Here is a 22,015-nt window from a genome sequence, read left to right as displayed (position 1 = left end):
GGTAAAGTCCAGCAATGGCAGGAAATGTTTTCCTAAGAACTTAGACGACATACCTGGCAGAGAGAGAACAAGTAGTGAAAGGAGAAAGACAAGGAAGAAGAACACAGAGATAACAAGGCTAGAAAAAAGTAGGAGTGAAAAACTTATTTTTAGCATTATTCAGTTTAATGGTATTCTAAAATTTTACAAGAATTTATAATATTTCTGGTAACTCAGATAAGTTTAAAATAATTCAGGTAAATAGGTTTCTACTTTTCGAAAGTTACATGAAATTTAAAGATATTAAAATCGAGAGGACAATGCCAAATATCTCATCTTTAAGATAGAATACATTAAGGGTGCCTGGGCGTCTCAGTTGAGTGTCTGATTCTTGATTTCCTCTTAGGTCATGATCTCAGGGTCAGGAGATCAAGCCCTGTGTCAGGCTCCACTGTATGCATGGAGCAAGCTTTAGATTCTCTCTTTCCCTGCCAGTCCTGCCCCTGCCCCCCCCAAAGTAAAATACAATAATAAAATAAAATAGAATACATTAGCAATGGTATCGATTAATAGCTTCTTTCTTTTTTAACAACAAAAAAAAAGATTAATCTTTTTGTACTTCCAAATAGGACAGGAAAAAACCTCAATTTATGGATTTTAGATAAATATGCATGGCAATAGTTCTTTCATCTACATTGGGTCAAAGCTTATCTGCAGTTGATTAATTAAGTGTATGTGGAAAGATATTGTAGCTTGGTGGCCAGCCCAGCAAGGACTAGACCAATTTAATACAAAATGAAGGATGAACTCTCCACGACCAAGGGAAGCAATAGAACCAGCTAGACACCAAATGTCCTGTGCAGTTGCTTCCACTTTTTCTGATTTATAGTCTCAGAAGAACCTTTTGAGGTAGATGTTACTATGAGCCAAGAGTTATTTTCCACTTTAACAGAAGTGTCAAGCAACTTGCAGAAGGAAGATTTTAATGCATCTATTATTTATTCGTCAAGCATTTATTAGATCAACAGTGGGCTGAGGCCCTTATCACACGATGCATGAGTCCATGTTCTTCCCAGTCAACGGCAGAGACATGTGACACAGGACAGGTCGGAGGGCAAGTGGGTAAGGCTATGGATGACGGAAGAGTAAACAAGCCAGTCGCAGAAATCAGCCAAGGAGGGAAGCATTCGATAAATGTCAAACTCGTTCGGTTGAGAGGCATTAGCAGAGAAGCAGCAGCAAAGACTGTAAGATGATAGGAAGCAAGGATGTGCTAGAGAAATAGAAATAACTAAAAATATGAGTTTCAGGGGGAAAAAAAGTGTCAAAATTTTAGAGCCGACCACCCTGGACATCATCTTCCTAGGTCAGCTTGTCCTTCAGTACCCTGCAGCCAGAGGTCCAACGCTGGAGAACGAGAAGTCCAAACAAGACCCCAGAGCCCTGTCTCCTAAGTGGGGTTCTTTCAGTGGCCTAGCCTGACTTCCAGAAGCCTCTGTGACCTTAGGCCCCAAAGAGGACACATATGCTGTCGTTTCTGACATGGAATGTGACACAAGAGTTTTAGGGAAGGAGAAAAGTGTTTTGATGTATCCCTTGCTGTGTACGTGAACACACAGGAGCGGCATCCACCGAGGGACAAGAGTGCGCAGTGAATTGCTAGGGAGGTGCTCTCCGCGGAGTGATGGGTTTCACATCCTCTGGCTACAAGTCATCAATGGAAACCATCTGCGGAAATTCTACCCCCACCTTAAACTTCAAGTTCAAGGGTCACATTCTCGATGAAACCTTTCCAGAGCCTCAGGGTAGAAGCTATCATTACCCCTCAGTGCTCTCAAAACATGCTGTTCACTCCCACAAAGTCTCGCTCTGATGACACCGTTTTACAGATATTTGTTTTTCTCCTTTAACTGTTATCTCTGTAACTGATGGGATCACCGAGCCTTCTTGGCGTCTCTGACATTGAGCCCCGTCCCTCACACCGACCAGGTGCTCAGCTGCATGGAAGGGACTAGACTGAATTAACTGAGATGCGTGGTCAAGGGAAATGGATATGCCTAAGAGGAGAAAGAAGACAGAAATGAACGGAGAGTGGCCGTGGCGGCTGCAGCCCTCCCCCTCCTGCCGCAGGAGGACTTTCCCCCAGAGCTGGCTGCAGGGAGGCAGCTGTACCTGCTTCTCCTTCTTACCTTTTAAGCTTAATGTTTTTGAGAAACTACAGTGTTCTCATTTCAAGGCAAAATGTTCAAACATTTCTAACTGAGAGTCCGTCATCCCCAGGGTTTCAGAATAGCTCATGACTATTCCTGGCCGACAGCACTGCCATATAGCCCTGCCTCAGAGCAATCAAAACGCACCGGCAGTGCGGCAGGAAGTCAGCGCAGGATGCTGGCGCGGACCCGCCGGCGAAAATGCCACCATGTGTTCGCGAGTTTCACATGGCAGTGGGCGAACAAGACAGACGAGGGGAGAGGAAGAAACCCAGAGAGGAGTCTCTTTGTATCACAGACTCTCCTTGGAAGTCATTTTTATATGGACGGAAGATCAATTTTAAATAGTTATTTACAAAGAAATGTGACTTTACTCCCTTGGGATTTCTCCATACACATGTGGAGGTATATATATATATATATATTTTTTTTTTAATTTTGTTTAGACTATTTAGAAATATATTATCCAGATCAAATCAGTGCAAAAAAATATTTACCAGGCTTGGTAACTCCATCATTTTAAGCAAAATGTCTAATCTAATATTTTTATTTTTAATTATATTTTGAAATTATCAAAAATAACATTTGGACATTCAGCACCTAGTTTTAACAAATACAAACATTTTAGCATATTGGCTTTTGATGGTTTCTCAAGAACCATAACGTGACAGAGAAAGTTAGGGCAGACTCCTTCCCTAGTCATATTTCCCAGCTTCCCATGGTAGGGTTGTAGCGTACCGTCCTTGTGAATATTCCCGGGAAGATATTTATTTACTTATTTATTTGAGAGAGAGCCAGGGCATGGGATGGGTCGAGAGGCAAAGGGAGAGGGAGAAGCAGACCCCCCGCCGAGCAGGGAGCAGGACTGGGGCTCCGTCCGCCGACACCGGGTAAATGCACCGAGCCAGAGACAGTCACTTAACCAACTGAGCCACCCATGCGCCCCCCCCTCCGTGAATATATTTATTGTATTTTTTCATTATTCAAATATTGAAATTTTTTTTTCCCCCCATAGGATTTTTATTTCCATCCCCATCCCTCCCACCCCACACTCAAACACCCCCCACCCCCGCCCAATAACCAAGTTCATTTGTTTGATCAGGGTTTTTTTTAGAAAATATACACAAAAATAACATGAAAAAGAATAAATAAATATAAGTTAATTAACAATTTTTTTAATTAAAGAAAAAGTAGCATGGAAACAATCCCGGTGTCCATCCACAGGTGAATGGATAAAGAAAATGTGGCATATACATACAACGCAAGGTCACTCCATCTTAACAAAGAAGGAAATCCTGCCATTCACCACAACATGTGCACAAATATTGAAATTTTTGATATCATGTACATTTAATGTTATTTTTAAAACATTTAAATTATGTTGACCCTGAGATTAATAGATGAAAAATAAAGGATGACGCAAGCACAAGGGAGAGGATTTAATGCCGATTTTAATCCTGAATGGACTAAGTTCATGGCGGCACTGAAGCCATCGTCATGAAAACCACCTGGATGGCGCATTGGACAAGACTTTCAAACCAGCAGTTTGATCACAACGCAGAGTCTTTCTCGTCTACTTTTTTAATATCTCATGGTTGAAATCCAAGGGTATGATATTAAACTGTATTTTTGTGGAAAATCTAGACAGTAGTGACATTCATACATCTTTAGTCCTGGAAGGCCTTGGTCGGTTGAAAGCCTACGGGAGGGCCAGCGCGTGAACATGACCGTGGATCCGGGGACCGCGTGCAGGGACCGCGTGCAGGAATGACTGTAGGAATCCTGTCGCCGCGCCTGAAGGAACGTGCCGGGTCAGGCAGCGGGATCCTGACCGAAGGGAGAGAGGGCCAACTCCGTACATCTCCTTATTCAATACCGAGCTCGCTGTATTGTTTTAACTTCCAACTCCTCATGCTGGGGTTTTCATGCCTTGTGCCTTCTCTGTGTGGTCAGCGCCATCCAGTCCCAGAGGCCGCACTTCTGAGTAATCAGAGTCACCCTTGGTTATTGAATACGTTTCCGGCTTAATGAACAAGAGCGTATACATGATGCTAATGAGGGATTTTTGCTTCAAGATACTTTTAAAAACGTATAGGAGTAAGAAGAATTGTTTACTTTGATTATTTTAAGATGTAAATGCAGCTGCTTCAAAAAGGAAAAAATAATCCTGAGAAAAAATGCAAGCGTGATCCACGAAAACGGAGCCCCAGTCAACCCTGCTCTGACTGTCTTGCTGCGAGAAGAGGGGCCCGGGGCCACTTGCTGCCTCGGAGGGAGCTTTGCCAGCTCTCAGGGCACAGGCACTGACAGGTACTCACTGCCAGTCGAGCAGTTGTCTTCAGTCAGCCCCAGAACCAGGCAGAGTACACGTTTCTACCAGCATCTATAAAGAACTCCCCAAACTCAACACACACTACGAAGACTCATTCTCCCTAAACTGCAGGTAAGGACGCTTACGTGACAAGGTCTGTTTGGCCCTGTCCCAACAGCAGAGAAAGGAAACTCTCCGTAGCAGGAAACCCCGGCTTCCTGAGCCCCGCGCAGCCGCCGGGCTGCCCGTCGCATCAGTTTCCTCTCTGGGACACAGCACAGAGCGGGACAAGGGCAGGAAAGGCAGAGCCGGAGGGACGCGGTGCCCACACCTGCGCCTCAGTACCTCGCTGCAACATACCGCAAGTGGCGAGTCACGGGGCGCCACAGGTTCTTGCTCCTCTGCATTTGGAGGGAACACCGCCGCCCTGGGTTTTCCCCGCTAGCCCCCACGTGTGCGGCCGCAGCCTGGCCGTCAGTCCCCTGCAGGCGCCATCTCCCTGAAACACCCCTTCCGTCACGTTGACCTTCTCATCACCCTCTCCCCAAAACCTTTCACAGCTCTTCACTGTGGAGAAGATGAAGGCCACTCCTTAGACAGAGCTGGGCCATTTGCCAGCGGTCCAGAGCGCCGCATCCCGCCACTTCGGTTCAGAAGAGCTCATTCCAACCCGCCTGCTCTACTGGCGGCTCCCGGCTCCGGTCGGGGTCTGCCTCCCGCCTTGCCCCACTGCGTGTGCTCCATCACACGTCTGTGAACCCGCCGCACCTTCGGAGATCGCTCAGTTTCCTCCTTTAACCCCTTATCTCATGAGCAGTAGAACCTGGGAGTGTCGTGGAGGTGGGGGCTCAGCACGTGGCACAGGGGAGCCCGCCGTAGCTTCACGTGCTTTCCCACCACCCTGCCTTGGTTTCACTCGGTGGGTCACTTCTGCCGGCTGCTCCACAGTGATGTCTTAGGATCGGGGCAGATACTAAGGGCAGATACTTAGTATCAGGGCACTTACGCACCTGTCGCTGTCACCTCACGCCACGGGTGCATCCCCTGTAGCGTGTGGAGGAAAGCCTTGTAATACGTGCCACTGAATCATGTTCATTAAACAAGAATATTAAATTCCTTCTGACGGAATGACGGGGACCAAGAAAACGGTGTTCTGAAGCCAAGATGTTTGGGGTTTCTCGATGGACTATGCAAGCTATCTGCTTGAGAAAGAGCGAAGGAACTTGCTGAAAATGCTGATTTCTGAGACCTACCTGAGACCCGGTGCATCAGATTTCTTATGTGAATGTCCCATATACTAAGTTAGAAAACCTCTTGGTCTTAAAGAGTGAGGAGGAGTATTTTCTGTAATTACAGCTCCCCACATCTGCACGTCAGAATCCCCTGCAGGACTTCCGACGACTCTAGTTCATACTCAGCCTCACACGAGACCTCCTGAGTGGGCATCTCTGGGTGGCTGCCCAAGGTTGAGCTATTCCCCAGAAGGTTTTTCTTCGCATCCAAGATTAGAAACCACTAAGCCAAAAGTTAATGATGACCAATATTTATTGGTTAATTACAACTTCTCAGAAACTTCACTAAACAGTTGATGTGCGTTATTCCAATTAATCTCCACAGTCTTGAGTGAGTATCTTCATTTTCACGGGCTCGAGGCAGTTAAGTAACTAGTTCAATGCCGTACAGCTAGTGACTGATCGCGTGGGTGAAACACAGGTCTGTCTGAGACCGAACTCCAGGCGCGAGTCCCATTCCCCGTCTGCCGTTATTGGGATTAGACATCATTGTGATACACGGCCGTCAGTCTGTCACCCAGGAATAGTCCCACTCGTTCAACAGGTGATTCTGTTTTTGAAAGTTCGGACACCACCCCAGAGAAGGGTCTCTCAGCTTAATTTCTCTTCATTCAGACCCCCATTGACGGGCTATCTGTTGCTCTAGGCTTTTTCTCAATATTCCCAAGACCTTCCATTTAATAGACCAACTTCAATCTTCTACCTTCTTATAAAGGGAGAGAGATTAATGGCAACTAAGCTTTTTCTGTGTACAAGATAACCCACGTCTGCCTTGGAAAACCTCACTGTAGTCCTTGGTAATGTGTCTGGAGAAGGGCATTATTCCTTCCTCCTAGATTTCAAAGCTAGAAGGATTGCCCTTCTCAAATTTAAAAACAAAACAAACTGAGCTCACATATATTGCCCGAGTAACAATGTAGCAGACCTGGTGGTCTTACCTCCCAGTCAATGCTTTTCCACACTCTGTATAGAGGCTTTTTGTTTCCAGTGGGTTTTCAATTTCTTATTTCATTTTCCCCCTCACAAACCAGGCATTCCGGAATTGTAGCTTCTGTACAGATAAAATAATTATAATCAAGTTCCATCAAAAGGAGTTCCATGAGAGTTAATGAGTAAATGGGCTTAAAGTATCACAAGAGTCTTAAATGAAAAAAACACACTGTTTTGTCTGTTATTAATAGAATGCCGCTCATCCGTTACGGCTCTGAGGAGAGCACGGGCAGTGGCTCTGACCTCGTTTTCTGGCCGGGCCAGAAAGGGTCTGCGTAATAGGTGCAGGGACAGCCAGGCTCAAGGGACACAGACCAGTCAAGTTTCAAAACTACCCAGAAAGCTGTCTTCACCACAGTACCATTGGGTACTTTAAAACTGATTAGCGATGTTGTACGGACAAAATTTGGAATGGGCAAGTCAAGGACCTTGGGGGAGGTACAAGTGACGGCATGTTTAGTAGATGAAACAGAATCTGGTCAAATTCGAGGGCGGCCACCAGCCAGACACGTGAATAAGTGAGTTCTACCTGGCGGCTTTGGTGTCCTCACACTCTGGAGGACAAGGAGGCATTTCCAAATGTGAGGGAAAGGGTTCCTAAACCCACTGCAGAACGTCCTCGGAGGAGCCGTTTCAGGAGAGGCAGGTTGTTGACTGAATGCCAAGCCCCCCACAAGGTTCACGAGCTAAGTATGAATACATGTGGGCCATCGTAGACACCACATTTTACTTCCTGTAATTTCAGTTCTTTACTCCATCAAGTGGTCTTTCTAAATCACCAGATGCTCCACTTCTCCCTACAATTCAGAGAACTAAGGTTTTCTTCAATGTTAATGTTCTTTGAAGGATTTCAGAGGGTAGTATTTCCACATACAGACCCTAAAATTATTATTTTCAAGTAGGGCTGATTCTTTTTCTTTGTAGCCTAGAAGAAAAGAGATCTATGTAATCGCAGTGTCAAAATGTCAAAAGACTGAGATAGGTTGGAAAAAAGAAGAAAAGGAAAGAAAACACACACACACACACACACACACACCCTTACAGGCACCCATGCAGTCCTCAGCCTTACAAACCCTTGGCTCACAGAAACTACCCGTGACATGCTGTAATTAACTAGTTACTCCTCTCAGAATGAATAATAATGCAATTATTTGCCAAAAGCAGTGAAGAAGGGAGAGTTTCTGTTTTTAAAAATATCTGCCTTTCATTTCTGTAAAAAGAAAAACCCCGGATTAATTTACATAAGCTGCTACAGCGCGGAGTGACCTGCAATTTCACTGTTGCACTGTATGATAATTCTGTCACCTTTTTATCGGAGCCTTATATTTTTCAGCGGCTTGAAGCAGTCATAAACTGACAAGTCACCACCATATTTAAATTATATTGGTTCTTAAAACCTGTACCTGAATACTGCAAAATATAAGTAGTGACCTGCGGGGTGAAACCTGTCCTTTTCACAACTGTACTCTGCGGTCACTGAGTCACTAAGGGCTGGTGCCCTGTCTCCATCGTGGGACACAAATTCAAGGAGGCAGGTGGCCTCTTTCAAGGTCCAAGTAGCACAGACTTAGGTGAGTGTGTTTGGACAGACCACCGGTTCTTCTCCCGTGTGCTCGCGTCTAGACAATAGCGACCCTCCTCCACTCTCACATCCATCCGGCCATTCCACAGTCGCCTCCTGATGACTTCCTGCGATGCGCTCTACCAGGTTCCAGAAGTTCAACGGTAAAAAAGACATATTGCCTTTAAGAATGTTGCAGAAACTAAAGGCATAAACTAGTAAACAGGCACGTTAAGAACACAGTCAGTGCCCCCACAGAGCCCATTCTCCACACACACGTACGCAAATTCACGTACTCATATCAACACGAAAAACTCTCTGCCCCATGAATCCGAACTTTAGAAAAATCCAGGCTCTTTGAAAGTTTTGAAAGAGCTACTTGGAAAAGATTTGGTGCTAAAACTTAGAGTTAGTTGGAGTTCGTTTGTGTGTACGTGTGTGTGTCTGTCTAAATGTATATTTTTTATAAATGTATATTTTTATAAAAAGTAGAAACAACTTTATATCGAATTTTGTTAAGGATAAAATAGTGTAAACAATTGATGCCTTAAGTAGTCAGATTCACTTAACTCATATCATTTGTTATTCATTCTAAGAATCGAGTATTAATTCAGAATGCCTTCAAACGAATATTTGCTGATACATCCCTATGATGCTATGAAGTCGGGATCGTCTGTTTGGGAGGACAGAGACTAAGAGGCATTGTGACTTAGATTCATAAAACCACGATGAATATTCCAAGAGTAGACATAGCCTTATTTCTTCAAGTCCTATTCATCCGAGGTATTCCTTTAATTAGTTAATATTGGGAATTTGGGTCTGCCTTCTTTTTCATTGTACTGAACAGTGTGTGGAACAGTGTTGGTTCTGGCATCAAACCGCCTGTACTGGAAATTAAGTTCTTCCCCATAAAAGCTCTTTGACTTCTCCAAGCTTCAATTTTCTCATCTGTAAGCTCAAGATAGCAATAGTAGCTACCTCAGAGAGATAGAAGGATGAAAGGAGTCACGGGATATAAAGCACAATAACACTATCATTAAGTGAGCTACTATTATTATTGTCATTATTTGAGCTCAGTGAGAACATTTAATATCTTCCAAGAAAATTATTTAGCTACCCTATGTCTGTTTTTATGACAATATAGTAATGATAATTTATATTACTGCATCCTTTTTTAATAATATAGGACCATGTTATTATATTTATTCATTTCATTTATCCACTACCTGCAGTTACTGAATGACTAGTGTATACAGAGTACTGGGTGGTGCAGGGAATACAAAGATAATTCAGGTACTATCAGCAGAGTTTCAGACTATTGTCCTGGAATCCTACACAGTTTTCCAACTAATTAAATTTAATAACTCAGATACTAAAAATAATTTGAGGATACCCGCAGAACCCTCATATCCTATATAATATACTCTTTAGATAGACAAGAAAACATGACTTTCTCTCTGTTCTGCTCTTAGTTATAGATAATTATGTTGATGTGTTTCAAGGAGATAGTCCCCAGAGTCTAACAAAACAACAATAAACTGTCTTGAAGGTAAAATAGAACCAACTTAAAAAAAACAAACAAACAACCCACCATGTCCATTTCCTCACCTTGTTATTTACCACAAATGGTTAAGGAGAGCAAGGCTGATCTACAAAGTCACTTTCCCAAACGCGCGGTGAGAAGGACCAAAAGCTCTTGAACACGTAGGCGGCGCTCAATCTCAGATCTTTCCGATGCCTAAGCAGGAACGTCGGGGCCGAGGTCAGATCACCACTTAACTAACCACTCGATGACTTAAGCATTCAGAGATGGTTACCATCTGTCCTAGCTCTTTGTTCCTAAGTATGTGAAAGTAAAAATAACCAAGTGCTCCTAAAGCAATTCTCTGACAAAAAATTAAGGGCATTGGCACTACTTCTGCCAGCACTTTCGACAGCGATCTAGGTAATTCTGATCCAGATGGCCTAAGGACACACTCTGAGAAGCACTGGTGTGTAGACAAACCCTCTCTCACTTATTCAACAAATAGATCAAGCAGTGATTCCCAGGAGGTGAATCTGGTGCCAGGCTGACGGCCTAAGAAGGCAGAATCCTAGGCTCTACCCCCAGAGTGACTGGGGCCCAGAAACCTGCTTGTAAATTGGAATATTTAGGAGTTCTCCAGGAAATTCTAAAGCACAGCCTATGGTGAGAGGAAAGGGGTTATGTGTTACTTTAGCGCGTCCGTGGGTGGTCCTTGCTTCCGGACCTTATAATTGGGCTATCATTGGTCTATAAAATGGCTGTTGTGAAGATTAAATAAAGCAACGCACGTTAAGAACCCAGCGTGTAGTAAGCTAGTTGCTACTGTAATCATCATATTACATGCCCAGCTCTGAGTAAGAGCTACAGAAGTAAAATGTGAGCGAAGCATATAATCTATTCAGAAAAATAGCTTAAATATTAATAGAAATTTAAAATACAAGGTTTTATTTTAAGGCAATAACATATTTATACACATAAAAATATTCTGAGTGGCAAAGTAGACTGTAAAATACAGAGAATTAGAAGAACATAGGAAAAGTCATATAAAGTTTGCTAGAAATGTCTCATTCTTCTAGTTCAGGCAAACTAATTCTCATTGACTCACTAACTTTCTATGTATATTATAGAAAAATACTAACATCGTGAGTGGTAATCAACTTGTGTTTATTACTTAGGGCTAGAATTAGAAAAAAACAGTGTGCCTCTGGGGAAGGGGTCCATGGGACAGGTTTCAAGGGGCTCACACTCTAAAATTTTATGCAAAAAAGTTGTTTTGTATGAGCATGAGTATTTCTGAAGACAGAGCCACATCTTTCATTTGATTCTCAAACTATTTTATGCTCCCCCCAAGGTAAGGACCACCAAAGACTGCCGCTTAGCACGTCGCGCGCATTCCCTTGTAGCAGAGAGAATTCCTGATTGCGCCGCAAGCAGTCTCCCGGCGTGCTTTCTTGCAGATGTGCTCTGCGTCCTTGTCCACCCGCGCTCACCGTTCAGATACCCCGAGAATAGAAGTTCACACAGTAGGATCCCATCTGAGGAAGCAGTAAAGCAGACTTTCAGGGCGACCTCAGCCCGTTCAAATTGTGCTGACATCAGCACGTCGGTTTACCCACAGGTTTTTAAAGTTCCAATGGCAGAGACTTACTGATGATTATTTTCTGCATTTTCCCTTTTTTAAATTTTTTTTTAATCCTTCTATCAGCCTTTTGAATTATTTTCAGTGAGTTAGTTCTGTGGTTCTTTCCATCTCAGGTAGAAGAGTGAAGGAGCTTCCCTGCCAGGAGACCATTCAGTTTTGCCGACTTGTATGTTGGCACCCTGGCAGTACTCCCACTTTCTCTGTTCTGGATAACGGGATAACAACATACGACACTACTTTTTCTTTTTCCTTTTTTTTTTTTTATCGATTGAGGTGAATTGCTATATGACATTATATAAGTTTCAGGTAAATGAGCTTGTAATTTGGTATTCATGACAGCCATCTTAATCTAGTTACTATCCATCACCATTCACCCATTTTTACGTCTCTCTTCCTTTAGGTGTGTGTGCAACATCGACTGTTCTCAAACCCACTTCAATCCCCTCTGTGCTTCTGATGGGAAGTCTTACGATAACGCGTGTCAGATCAAAGAAGCATCGTGTCAGAAACAGGAGAAAATTGAAGTCATGTCGTTGGGTCGATGTCAAGGTAATGTTTGTACCAAAACTCATTTCCAAGAACGTTTTTCGTCTTAGTGTAGAAATGAAAAGTGAAGAGAACTCCTGATGAGGCGAGCTATTTCCTTTCTGGAGGACAATTCTGATCTATAATTGGTCGGAGAGTCTACTGTAGCATTCGTGGTGAGTGTAGGAGTTCGAGAGCCTATCCGTAGCAGCCCATATCTTCTCCTATATAATGGGACTAACCAATGCCGTAAACCCAGAAGCCGATATCCAGCCGACATTATCCCTGCACAGGGGGAGAAAGGTCAAAGTCATCTTTAGCAAAGAATCTGAGGTTTTATTAGAAAACCTTGAAATTAAAAACAAATCACACCATTTCCATGTATTGAGTCAATAGACATATTTCAAGTACATTTTTTTAAAGCAGGGTGTATAAGACTGTTCTATTTTGTTTCTTACTCAGAAAGAAACATTTCCTTGGTTTTTGACTTGTTATTCCTTTATCCATCTATCTCCGCTCTAATTGTGAAACTTCTCTTTGTCCCAAACTCTAGAAAGCTGATATCATTCTATTATTTGCTCTCAAGCAAATTGATGTAAATCTGTCTTTGCATAAAGGTAGCTTAGAACTATAGTTGTAACATTTCCTTAGTGACAGTGAAGGTACTATTGCTGGAAAAATATAAATTTGACATTAGATGTTTAAGAAGCAATTAATCAATATTAATTGTTAATTTTTTTAACACAGATAACACAACTACAACAACTAAATCTGAGGATGGGCATTATGCAAGAACAGATTATGCAGGTACATTATAAATTTTCTACCATAGAATATGAGCACTTCCATAAAAAAGAGTTGGGGGGAATCTTTTTTTTTTTTTTTTTTTTTACCATTAATCCTAAGTTGAATCTTGCAAACTTCTGACATGTACTAATCTTCTCTTGTTTGACTCAAACTTTCAATAAGCAATGGTGAATTTATGTTGTAGCAAATAAAATGCCTTTTTTTTTTCTTGCCAGAGTTAAAGCACTTGTCAAAAATGTCAGTAAGATAGAACTAACTTGTTTTGACAGTGCAAATGATACAAATGACAAAACATTTATCAAATTAATGGGCATCAGTGGAAACTAATGCAGTTTTTGGCAGTATATTATAATGAATGCAAACATTCTTGTTTGAATTTCCATTAAAGTTAACAATAAAAAAGTTTGTTAGTCTCTAAATAGCTAGAAAGGACAGCTATAAATAATACAGGCTATCTCTTTAAATGCAAAGTTTAAAATTTATGTGTAACTTATTTTTAAAATAATAATTTATTTAAAAATAGTAATTTATATTAAAAGTACAATGTAATGTCTGACTTAGGTAGAATTATCAAACATTTATATAAAAATGTAAATTTTATTTAGCAGTTCTAGAATATTATTTTGAGAATTATTCTATCTAATATAATTTTTCTAGGGTGAGAAATAACTTATGGGTATGCAAATAGGATTTTAACAAATTATTAAATTTTATAAAAACTTAGGATTAAAATATAAAAGTAAAATTATTGATATGTAGAGTTTTGTTTTTTAAAGAGCTTTTCACTTAAATATTAAACAGCGATCACTAGATTTTTGGCCAGTAGTCAACCAAGAAATGCTTCTTATATTTCAAGATATGTGTTATCATTCATTTTTCCTGAAATTGTATTTTAATAATATTTTTGATTTATTTTTATATACAAAATTAATCTCAATGAAATTGAGATCAGATGTTGTACTATGGATACTTCCCACCTCTCAGAATTTAGAAATAACAAAAAAGGTTTTTTTTTAATTCTTCATTATTATCTTAATGGTTTTCAACATGTAAATAAAACTTTTCATGTGCTAGAAGCCTGGAATCATCCTGGACAATGATACATGGAAAAACATTAACTCTACTATGATAGAGCTGTTCCCAAATGCCCAGAAGAGAGAGAAGCAGGGATTCCTTGGAAAGAACAGTCCATGGTCAATAAGTTTGGGAGAAATTCAGATGAACAGATGACTTTCTCACTCAGGACACCTCACAGCTCTTGTGCGCACTGTAAAATTTTTAAGAGATACACACCTTTTATTTATTTATTTTTTAGTTTTTGTTTTAATATATACAAAGTACACCCAAATGTAGGCTGGGTAGTATAATGAAGCAAACGTATTCACCACTCGAATGCAGTAACACCAGCCCATGGCTAATCTCGTCCCATTGCCAACTGCATCCTCTTTAGCATTTTCAGAATATGTGGAAAGAAATCCCAGAAATTGCATGATCTTATTCATAAATACTTTAGCCTGCAATTCTAAAAGAGCAACATTTTTAAATAAAATTGGGTTATTATCACACCTAAAATAATTATTAATAATTCCGTAGAGTGAATAGCTTTAATCAAACTTGTTTGAAAAATAACCCATGTTTTTGCGGCTCTTTTGAGTACTGGTGTTCCCCAAAATGCACTTTGGAATATGCTGATTCATAGGAAAGTATTAAAAGTGATAAAAGATCATGAAAAATCAAGGTCTGAGACTAATATTATACGTTTTAAATGTTAAATGGATAAAATTTCAATTCTGTATTTTGTTATAAACAATAGCTTTATCTCAAAGGAATTGTAAGCCACTACCTGGCATATTTAATTTTACTGTGGCCTAAAGTTTTTGAAGATTTCATAAAGATTTCACTTTCATATAAAAAGTTACTAATTGTGCTTAAAATACTTTTATACTTGTTTTGCAAACTAATTCACTTGGAAAAAAATCTTCAAAAATGAACATTATGTGAATAACTTCGCTACTGAAACATTAGTCTTTGGACTCCTAGGAAAATCAAGTTTCTCCCTGAAACAAAGACCTGGTCAAGTTGATTAGCATCAATATGCAAGTATTTGTGAGTTTATAAAATTGTACATTACATATCATATTGGAGTTTACCACTCTGTCATTTTCATTCATGTTACCTTTTTACAGAATGCCCATTTTCAAAGAGATAGGGAGTTAAATTTTTCTTCTAAAAAAATCGCATTTGAATTTGGTTTCAAACAGATAATTTTTTTTAAGAGTTTATTTATTTATTTGACAGAGATCACAAGTAGGCAGAGAGGCAGGCAGAGAGAGAGAGAGGCAGAAACAGGCTCCCTACTGAGCAGAGAGACCCATGTGGGGCTCAATCCCAGGACCCTGGGATCATGACCTGAGCTGGAGGCAGAGGTTTTAACCCACGGAGCCATCCAGGCGCCCCCAGATCATTTTTTTTTTAAGAATTTCAAACCACACCCAGTGCTCCATGCAATACGTGCCCTCCATAATACCCACCACCAGGCTCACCCAACCCTCTGTCTTGCCCAACCCTCCAAAACCCTCAGTTTGTTTCTCAGAGGCCACAGTCTCTCATGGTTTGTCTCCCCCTCCGATTTCCCCCAACTCACTTCTCCTCTCCATCTCCCAGTGTCCTCCATGTTATTCCTTTTGCTTCACAAGTAAGTGAAACCCTATGATAATTGACTCTTTGCTTGACTTATTTCACTCAACATAATCTCCTCCAGTCCCATCCATGTTGCTACAAAAGTTGGGTATTCATCCTTTCTGATGGAGGCATCATACTCCATAGTGTATATGGACCACATCTTCCTTGTCCATTCGTCCGTTGAAGGGCATCTTGGTTCTTTCCACAGTTTGGCAACTGTGGCCAATGCTGCTATGAACAATGAGGTACAGATGGCCCTTCTTTTCACTACGTCTGTATCTTTGGGGTAAATACCCAGTAGTGCAATTACAGGGTCATAGGTAGCTCTATTTTTAATTTTTTTTAAGATTTTATTTATTTATTTGACAGACAGAGATCACAGGTAGGCAGAGAGGCAGGCGAGGGGCGGGGGGGGGTGGGGGTGGGCCAGAAGCAAGCTCCCTGCTGAGCAGAGAGCCCCATGCGGGGCTTAATGCGGGGCTCAATCCCAGGACCCTGAGATCATGACCTGAGCTGAAGGCAGAGGCTTTAACCCACAAAGCCATCCAGGTGCCCCTATTTTTAATTTCTTAAGGGATCTCCACACTGTTTTCCAAAGGGGCTGCACCAACTCGCATTCCCACCAACAGTGTAAGAGGGTTCCCCTTTCTCCATATCTTCTCCTACACTTGTTAGTTTACTGTCTTGCTGATTTTGGCCATTCTAACTGCTGTAAGGTGGTATCTCAATGTGGTTTTGATTTGAATCTCCCTGATGGTTAATGATGATGAACATTTTTCATGTGTCTGATAACCGTTTGTATGTCTTCTTTGGAGAAGTATCTGTTCATGGCTTCTGCCTATTTTTTGATGTGATTATCTGTCTTGTGGGTGTTGAGTTTGAGGAGTTCTTTATAGATCTTGGATATCAGCCCTTTGTCTGTATTGTCATTTGCAAATATCTTCTCCCATTCCCTGGGTTGCCTCTTTGTTTGTTGACTGTTTCCTTTGCTGTGCAGAAGCTTTTGATCTTGATGAAGTCAATGAAGTTCATTTTCGCTTTTGTTTCCTTTGTCTTTGGAGTCACATATTGAAAGAAGTTGCTATGGCTGATGTCTAAAAGGTTACTGCCTATGTTCTCCTCTAGGATTTTGATAGATTCCTGCCTCACATTGAGGTCTTTGATCCATTTCAAGTTTATCTTTGTGTATCTTTGTGTATGGTGTAAGAGAATGGTCGAGTTTCTTTCTTCTACGTACAGCTGTCCAATTTTCCCAGCATCATCTATTGAAGAGACTGTTTGTTTGGTTTTTTTCCTGCTTTGTCGAAGATTATTTGACCACAGAGTTGAGGATCCGAATCTGGGCTTTCTACTCTATTCCACTGGTCTAGTGTCTGTTTTTGTGCCAGTACCATGCTGTCTTGGTGATCACAGCTTTGTAGTAAAGCTTGAAACCAGGCAACGTGATGCTCCTAGTTTTATTTCTCTTTTTCAACATTTCTTTTAGCAATTCAGGGTCTCTTCTTGTTCCATACAAATTTTAGGATTGTTTGCTCCAGCTCTTTGAAAAATGCCAGTGGAATTTTGATCAGGATGGCACTGAAAGTATAAATGGCTCTAGACAGTATAGACATGTTAATCATGTTTATTCTTCCAATCCCTGAGCATGGAATGGTCTTCCATCTCTTTGTGTCTGCTTCAGTTTCTTTCATGAGTGTTCTGTAGTTCCTTGAGTACAGATCCTTTACCTCTTTGGCTAGATTTATTCCCAGTATCTTATGGTTCTTGGTGCTATAGTAAATGGAAATGATTCTATAATTTCCTTTTCTATATTTTCATAGTTAGTATATAAGATAGCAACTGATTTCTGTACATTGACTTTGCATCCTGCCACATTACTGAATTGCTGTATGAGTTCTAGTAGTTTGGTGGTGGAGTCTTTTGGGTTTTCCATGTAAAGTACCATGTCATCTGTGAAGAGAGAGAGTTTGACTTCTTCTTTGCCAATTGGAATACCTTTTATTTCTTTTTGTTGTCTGATTGCTGTTGCTAGGACTTCTAGTATTATGTTGAACAACAGTAGCGAGAGAGGGGATCCTTGTTGTGTTCCTGACCTCAAAGACAAGGCTGATTTTCCCCATTGAGAATGATATTCGCTGTGGGTTTTTCATAGATAGATTTTATGAAGTTGAGGAATGTTCCCTCTATCCCTATACTTTGAAGCATTTTAATCAGGAATGGATGCTGTATCTTATCAAATGCTTTTTCTGCATAATTAAGAGGGCCATGTGGTTCATTTCTCTTCTCTTATTGATTTGTTCTACCACATTGATTTGTGAATATTGAATCACCCTTGCATCCCAGAGATAAATCCCACCTGGTCATAGTGGATAATCTTTTTAATGTACTGTTGGGTCCTATTAGCTAGGATCTTGTTGAGAATCTTGGCATCCACATTCATCAGCGATATTGGTCTGAAATTCTCCTTCCTGATGAGGTCTTTGCCTGGTTTGGGGATCAGGATAATGCTGGCTTCATAAAGAGTCTGGAAGTTTTCCTTCTCTTTCTATTTTTTGAAACAGCATCAGGAGAATAGGTATTATTTCTTCTTTGAATGTTTGGTAGAATTGCCCAGGGAATCTGTCAGGTCCTGGGCTCTTATTTTGGGGGGAGGTTTTTGATCACTGCTTCAATCTCGTTATTAGATATTGGTCTATTCAGGTTGCCAATTTCTTCCTGATTCAGTTTTGGAAGTTCATAGGTTTCCAGAAATGCATCCATTTCGTCTAGGTTGCTTAACTTACTGACACATAACTGTTGATAATAATTTTTTCTATTTCCTTGGTATTAGTCATGAGATCTCCCTTTTTATTCATAATTTTATTAATTTGAGTCCTCTCTCTTTTCTTTTGGATTAGTTTGGCCAGTGGTTTATCGATCTTATTGATTCTTTCAAGAAACCAGCTTCTAGTTTTGTTGATGCATTCTACTGTATCTCTAGTTTCTATCTCATTGAACTCTGCTCTAATCTTGATTATTTCCCTTCTTGTGTGTGGGGTTGGCTTAATTTGCTGTTGATTCTCCAGTTTTTTAAGATGTAAAGAGAGCTGGTGTATTCTGGATTTTACAGTTTTTTTGAGGGAGGCTTGGATGGCTATGTATTTCCCCCTTACTACTGCCTTTGCCGTATCCCATGGGTTTTGGACCAAAGTGTTTTCAAACTCATTGGTTTCCACGAATTGTTTAAGTTCTTCTTTGATTTCCTGGTTGACCCAAACATTCTTAAGCAGGGTGGTCTTCAGCTTCCAAGTGTTTGAGTTCCTTCCAAACTTTTTCTTGTGGTTGAGTTCCAGTTTCAAAGCATTGTGGTCTGAGAAAATGCAAGGAAAAATCTCAGTCTTTTGGTATCGGTTGAGCCCTAATTTGTGACCCAGTATGTGGTCCGTTCTGGAGAAAGTTCCATGTGTGCTCCAGAAGAATGAGTATTCTGCTATTTTAGGGTGGAATGGTTTGTATATATCTACGAAGTCCATCTGGCCCAATGTGTCATTCAATGCTCCTGTTTCTTTATTGATTTTTCTGCTTGGATGATCTGTCTGTTACTGAGAGTGGTGTCAAACATAATTTTTGACCTTCAGTGTCATTTCTTTTAGTTGGCATCATTTCCTATCTTATCCCGTTATTGAACATGAGAAGGAAAGAGAATATATTTTTAAATCTGTGCAAATGAAAACACTTCAGACCCTCAGTGTTGCCCAAGGTCTGCTAGTTTGGCATCAGATTTATCTAGCCAATTCCATAGAAAAACTTTTAAAATAAAAGTAAAGTTTAAAAATACATGTTTGTTTGAAATCCACATTTAAGACAGGAACAGAGATAATGTCAATCGAAGCTTGCAATTCCTAATTAAGCACTGATTACCTACTTTAAAACTCTCACGGAAGTTAATTTAGATCCCTTTATCTTCATTCCAATCTTATTAAAACACATTGTATACCCCTCATTAGACAATATTTAAATAATAGCCACATCCCTCAACATTTCCAGGCTTTCAGTAGTATTTACATTTTCATACATTTTAGAATACAAACTTTGGAAAAATAAAAGGATCCAAAGGGAGCCTCAGTATGTCACTGTCCTCTTAATTTCTGTTTCACGTTTTCAAATCTCCCCAAGAAGGGAAAACAGGAACTGTGTGACTCACATTCCTAGAAGTTTGCTATCTGCTCACAAGCTCATTTAATGTCACAGCCAATTCCCTCGTTAGACAGACATCGATGGACATTCCCACTGGGGGGGAAGTACCGATCTTAACACACTCTCATTTTTTCTTAGATGTTGTTAATAGGAGAGGTTAAAAACCTTTAGCAACACCCCTATTTTTCCTGTTTGAACCTACCTTATTGTTGTTAGTACAAAAATCACACATTACTGATTACAAAAATGAAAAATAATTTAGAGAGCCTAAATCTAAAAATAAATATGCTATGTCTCGTATTTAATGTCATTTACAAAATAGAGAGACTTCAGTAAGGACGAGCAAGGGCCAATTCACAAAAAACAAATAAACGAATGAACAAAAACAAGTATAAAGAGAGCCATGCCTCCAACAAGACTAAGGGGAGGTAAACCGAACTTGGGCTGAGCTATGAGTTCCAAGATATACCTGAAATGGACTCTAGGAAATCAAAGAACTTGCCAAGTCATCCCAGCCAGCATTACTTTCTGGTTGTACTTGATTCGGGTCTCAATTCTGCCCTCTCTTGTTTAATGAGACCCAAGGCATTAGTGAGTCCTGAATCAGGAGCTTTGGATCTGTTTCAAGGCAGAGTGACAGGATCTCTGTCTGATAAGCTGAACAGGCCACTTAATGTCATTCTCCCTTCATCGGTCTAAGACTTGGGCTTCCATGTAGGTCTTTCTCTTTACTTGCAGAAAGGCTCAGGGAATAAAATTTTATAAAGCCACAGAGCTGGAGCTTTAGGGATTTCCATTGTTTTAAAATGCTAATATTAAACTTTCCTTCTGGAAGTTTTTATAAATAGCATATTTTATGAATAGCAAATGTTTTACACCTCTTTGAAATCTGCAACATTTTCTTTTAAAAAAAAGAATTTCCCCTCGTGTCTTGGAATGAAAAAGTGAAGTTTAGCCATTTTGTTTTTCTTCATCTGGTATGTGTATTTTCTGACTGTTTGGCTTTTCTGTCTAAAAATCTGATCATGCTTCAGAAAAACTAGCTCCATATTTTTCCAGTGAAAATGTACTTAATTTTATATATTGTTCGATGTAAAAAATAGACACATACACATAAACATACACACGAAAAGCAAAACAAACCACAAACTTAAATGATTTTGTCTTTTATCATGTAGAAAATAAAATGAATTTTCTTTTATGAAATTCTGTACCAGTTTCCAAAAGGATCTGTAGAGGCTTGTAATTAAAATATATTCAATGAGCTCATTTAAAGAGAAAGTGAAAACGTAAGGCAGAATTGTAGAGGAAAATGATTATAGCACCTGCATTTAGCCCTGAGCTTCCTTGCAACCAACGTGAAAAGAGAAAATATGATTTAATCAGGTCATTTGGCAAATATTTAGAGTCCCTGCTACACGCACTCCACTGGGCTTTACAAAGGTGAACTCTTCATTCTGAGGGCTCTGCCTAAAGGGAACTTGGGTTTCCATTGTCTGACAGAAAGATGAATAAATAATTCGTTCAGAAACCAGACACATAGTTTCTCTAATGCTAAGTTTTTAAAAGAAATATTTGGCATAGATCTCCTTACTGCTGGAAAACATAGAATGGGTAGTATCTTCCTTCAATAGTGATTTTTATAAAATAAGCCAAAGCTTTTCACATGGCCGGGATTTTTTACAACAACTATTTGTAAGACTCTATCTTACATATTACATCACATTGGAATATGTGTAAGTCCACAATAGTCTTTCTGTGGCAGATTAAATAATATATTTATGTGTATTTCCACATTGAAAAAAAAAACCCCACAGAGTACTAAGGGCAATGGCTTTGAGGGGAAGTGTGTTCAGAGTATTTTCTTCATGGATCTACAAGTCTAACAGGAAATGGATTTGCAGAACAGTCAGAAAGCCTGGACAAAGATAAAAAATATGTTAAATTATAGTATGTACATGGGGAAAATAAATTTCCCCTGCTTTTATTAGCAGTTAACAAGAAAAGGTAGCCTTGAGTCATCTCCACAGCCCTGGAAGGGAGCCAGGTCTGCCACCCTGAGTCTAGGTGGAGGCGTGCGTGGAGTCTGTCTTCCTATTGTGCGTTGCGCTGTGCCCTCCACCGTTTCTCTTAACGTTGAGGGAGCCTTAATTTTTAAGGAAATTTTGTCTTTAAAATTCCGGGGTGCCTGGGTGGTTCAGGCATTAGGCAACCACCTTCGGCTGAGGTCATGATCCCAGGGTCCTGGGATGGAGCCCCGCTTTGGGCTCCTTGCCCCGCAGGAAGGCTGCTTCTGCCTCTCCCACGCCCCCTGC

At 40.4% G+C, this 22,015-nt stretch overlaps 1 protein-coding gene across 2 annotated transcripts in view; it reads left to right on the top strand.

Annotated features, from left to right (window-relative positions):
• TMEFF2 (transmembrane protein with EGF like and two follistatin like domains 2) overlaps window positions 1–22,015 on the top strand; it is a 243,227-nt gene that overhangs the window by 168,107 nt on the left and 53,105 nt on the right. For both annotated transcript variants that reach the window (XM_032354243.1, XM_032354242.1), the window contains exons 6-7: window positions 11,911–12,059; window positions 12,783–12,842. In XM_032354243.1, the coding sequence (XP_032210134.1) occupies window positions 11,911–12,059; window positions 12,783–12,842 (209 nt within the window). The remainder of the gene's footprint in view (window positions 1–11,910; window positions 12,060–12,782; window positions 12,843–22,015) is intronic.

Source organism: Mustela erminea, chromosome 8 (genome assembly GCF_009829155.1).
Source record: "Mustela erminea isolate mMusErm1 chromosome 8, mMusErm1.Pri, whole genome shotgun sequence".
Taxonomy (NCBI): Eukaryota; Metazoa; Chordata; class Mammalia; order Carnivora; family Mustelidae; genus Mustela; species Mustela erminea.
The sequence above is the reverse complement of the archived record's forward strand: the minus strand, read 5'-3'. Positions and strand labels throughout refer to the sequence as shown.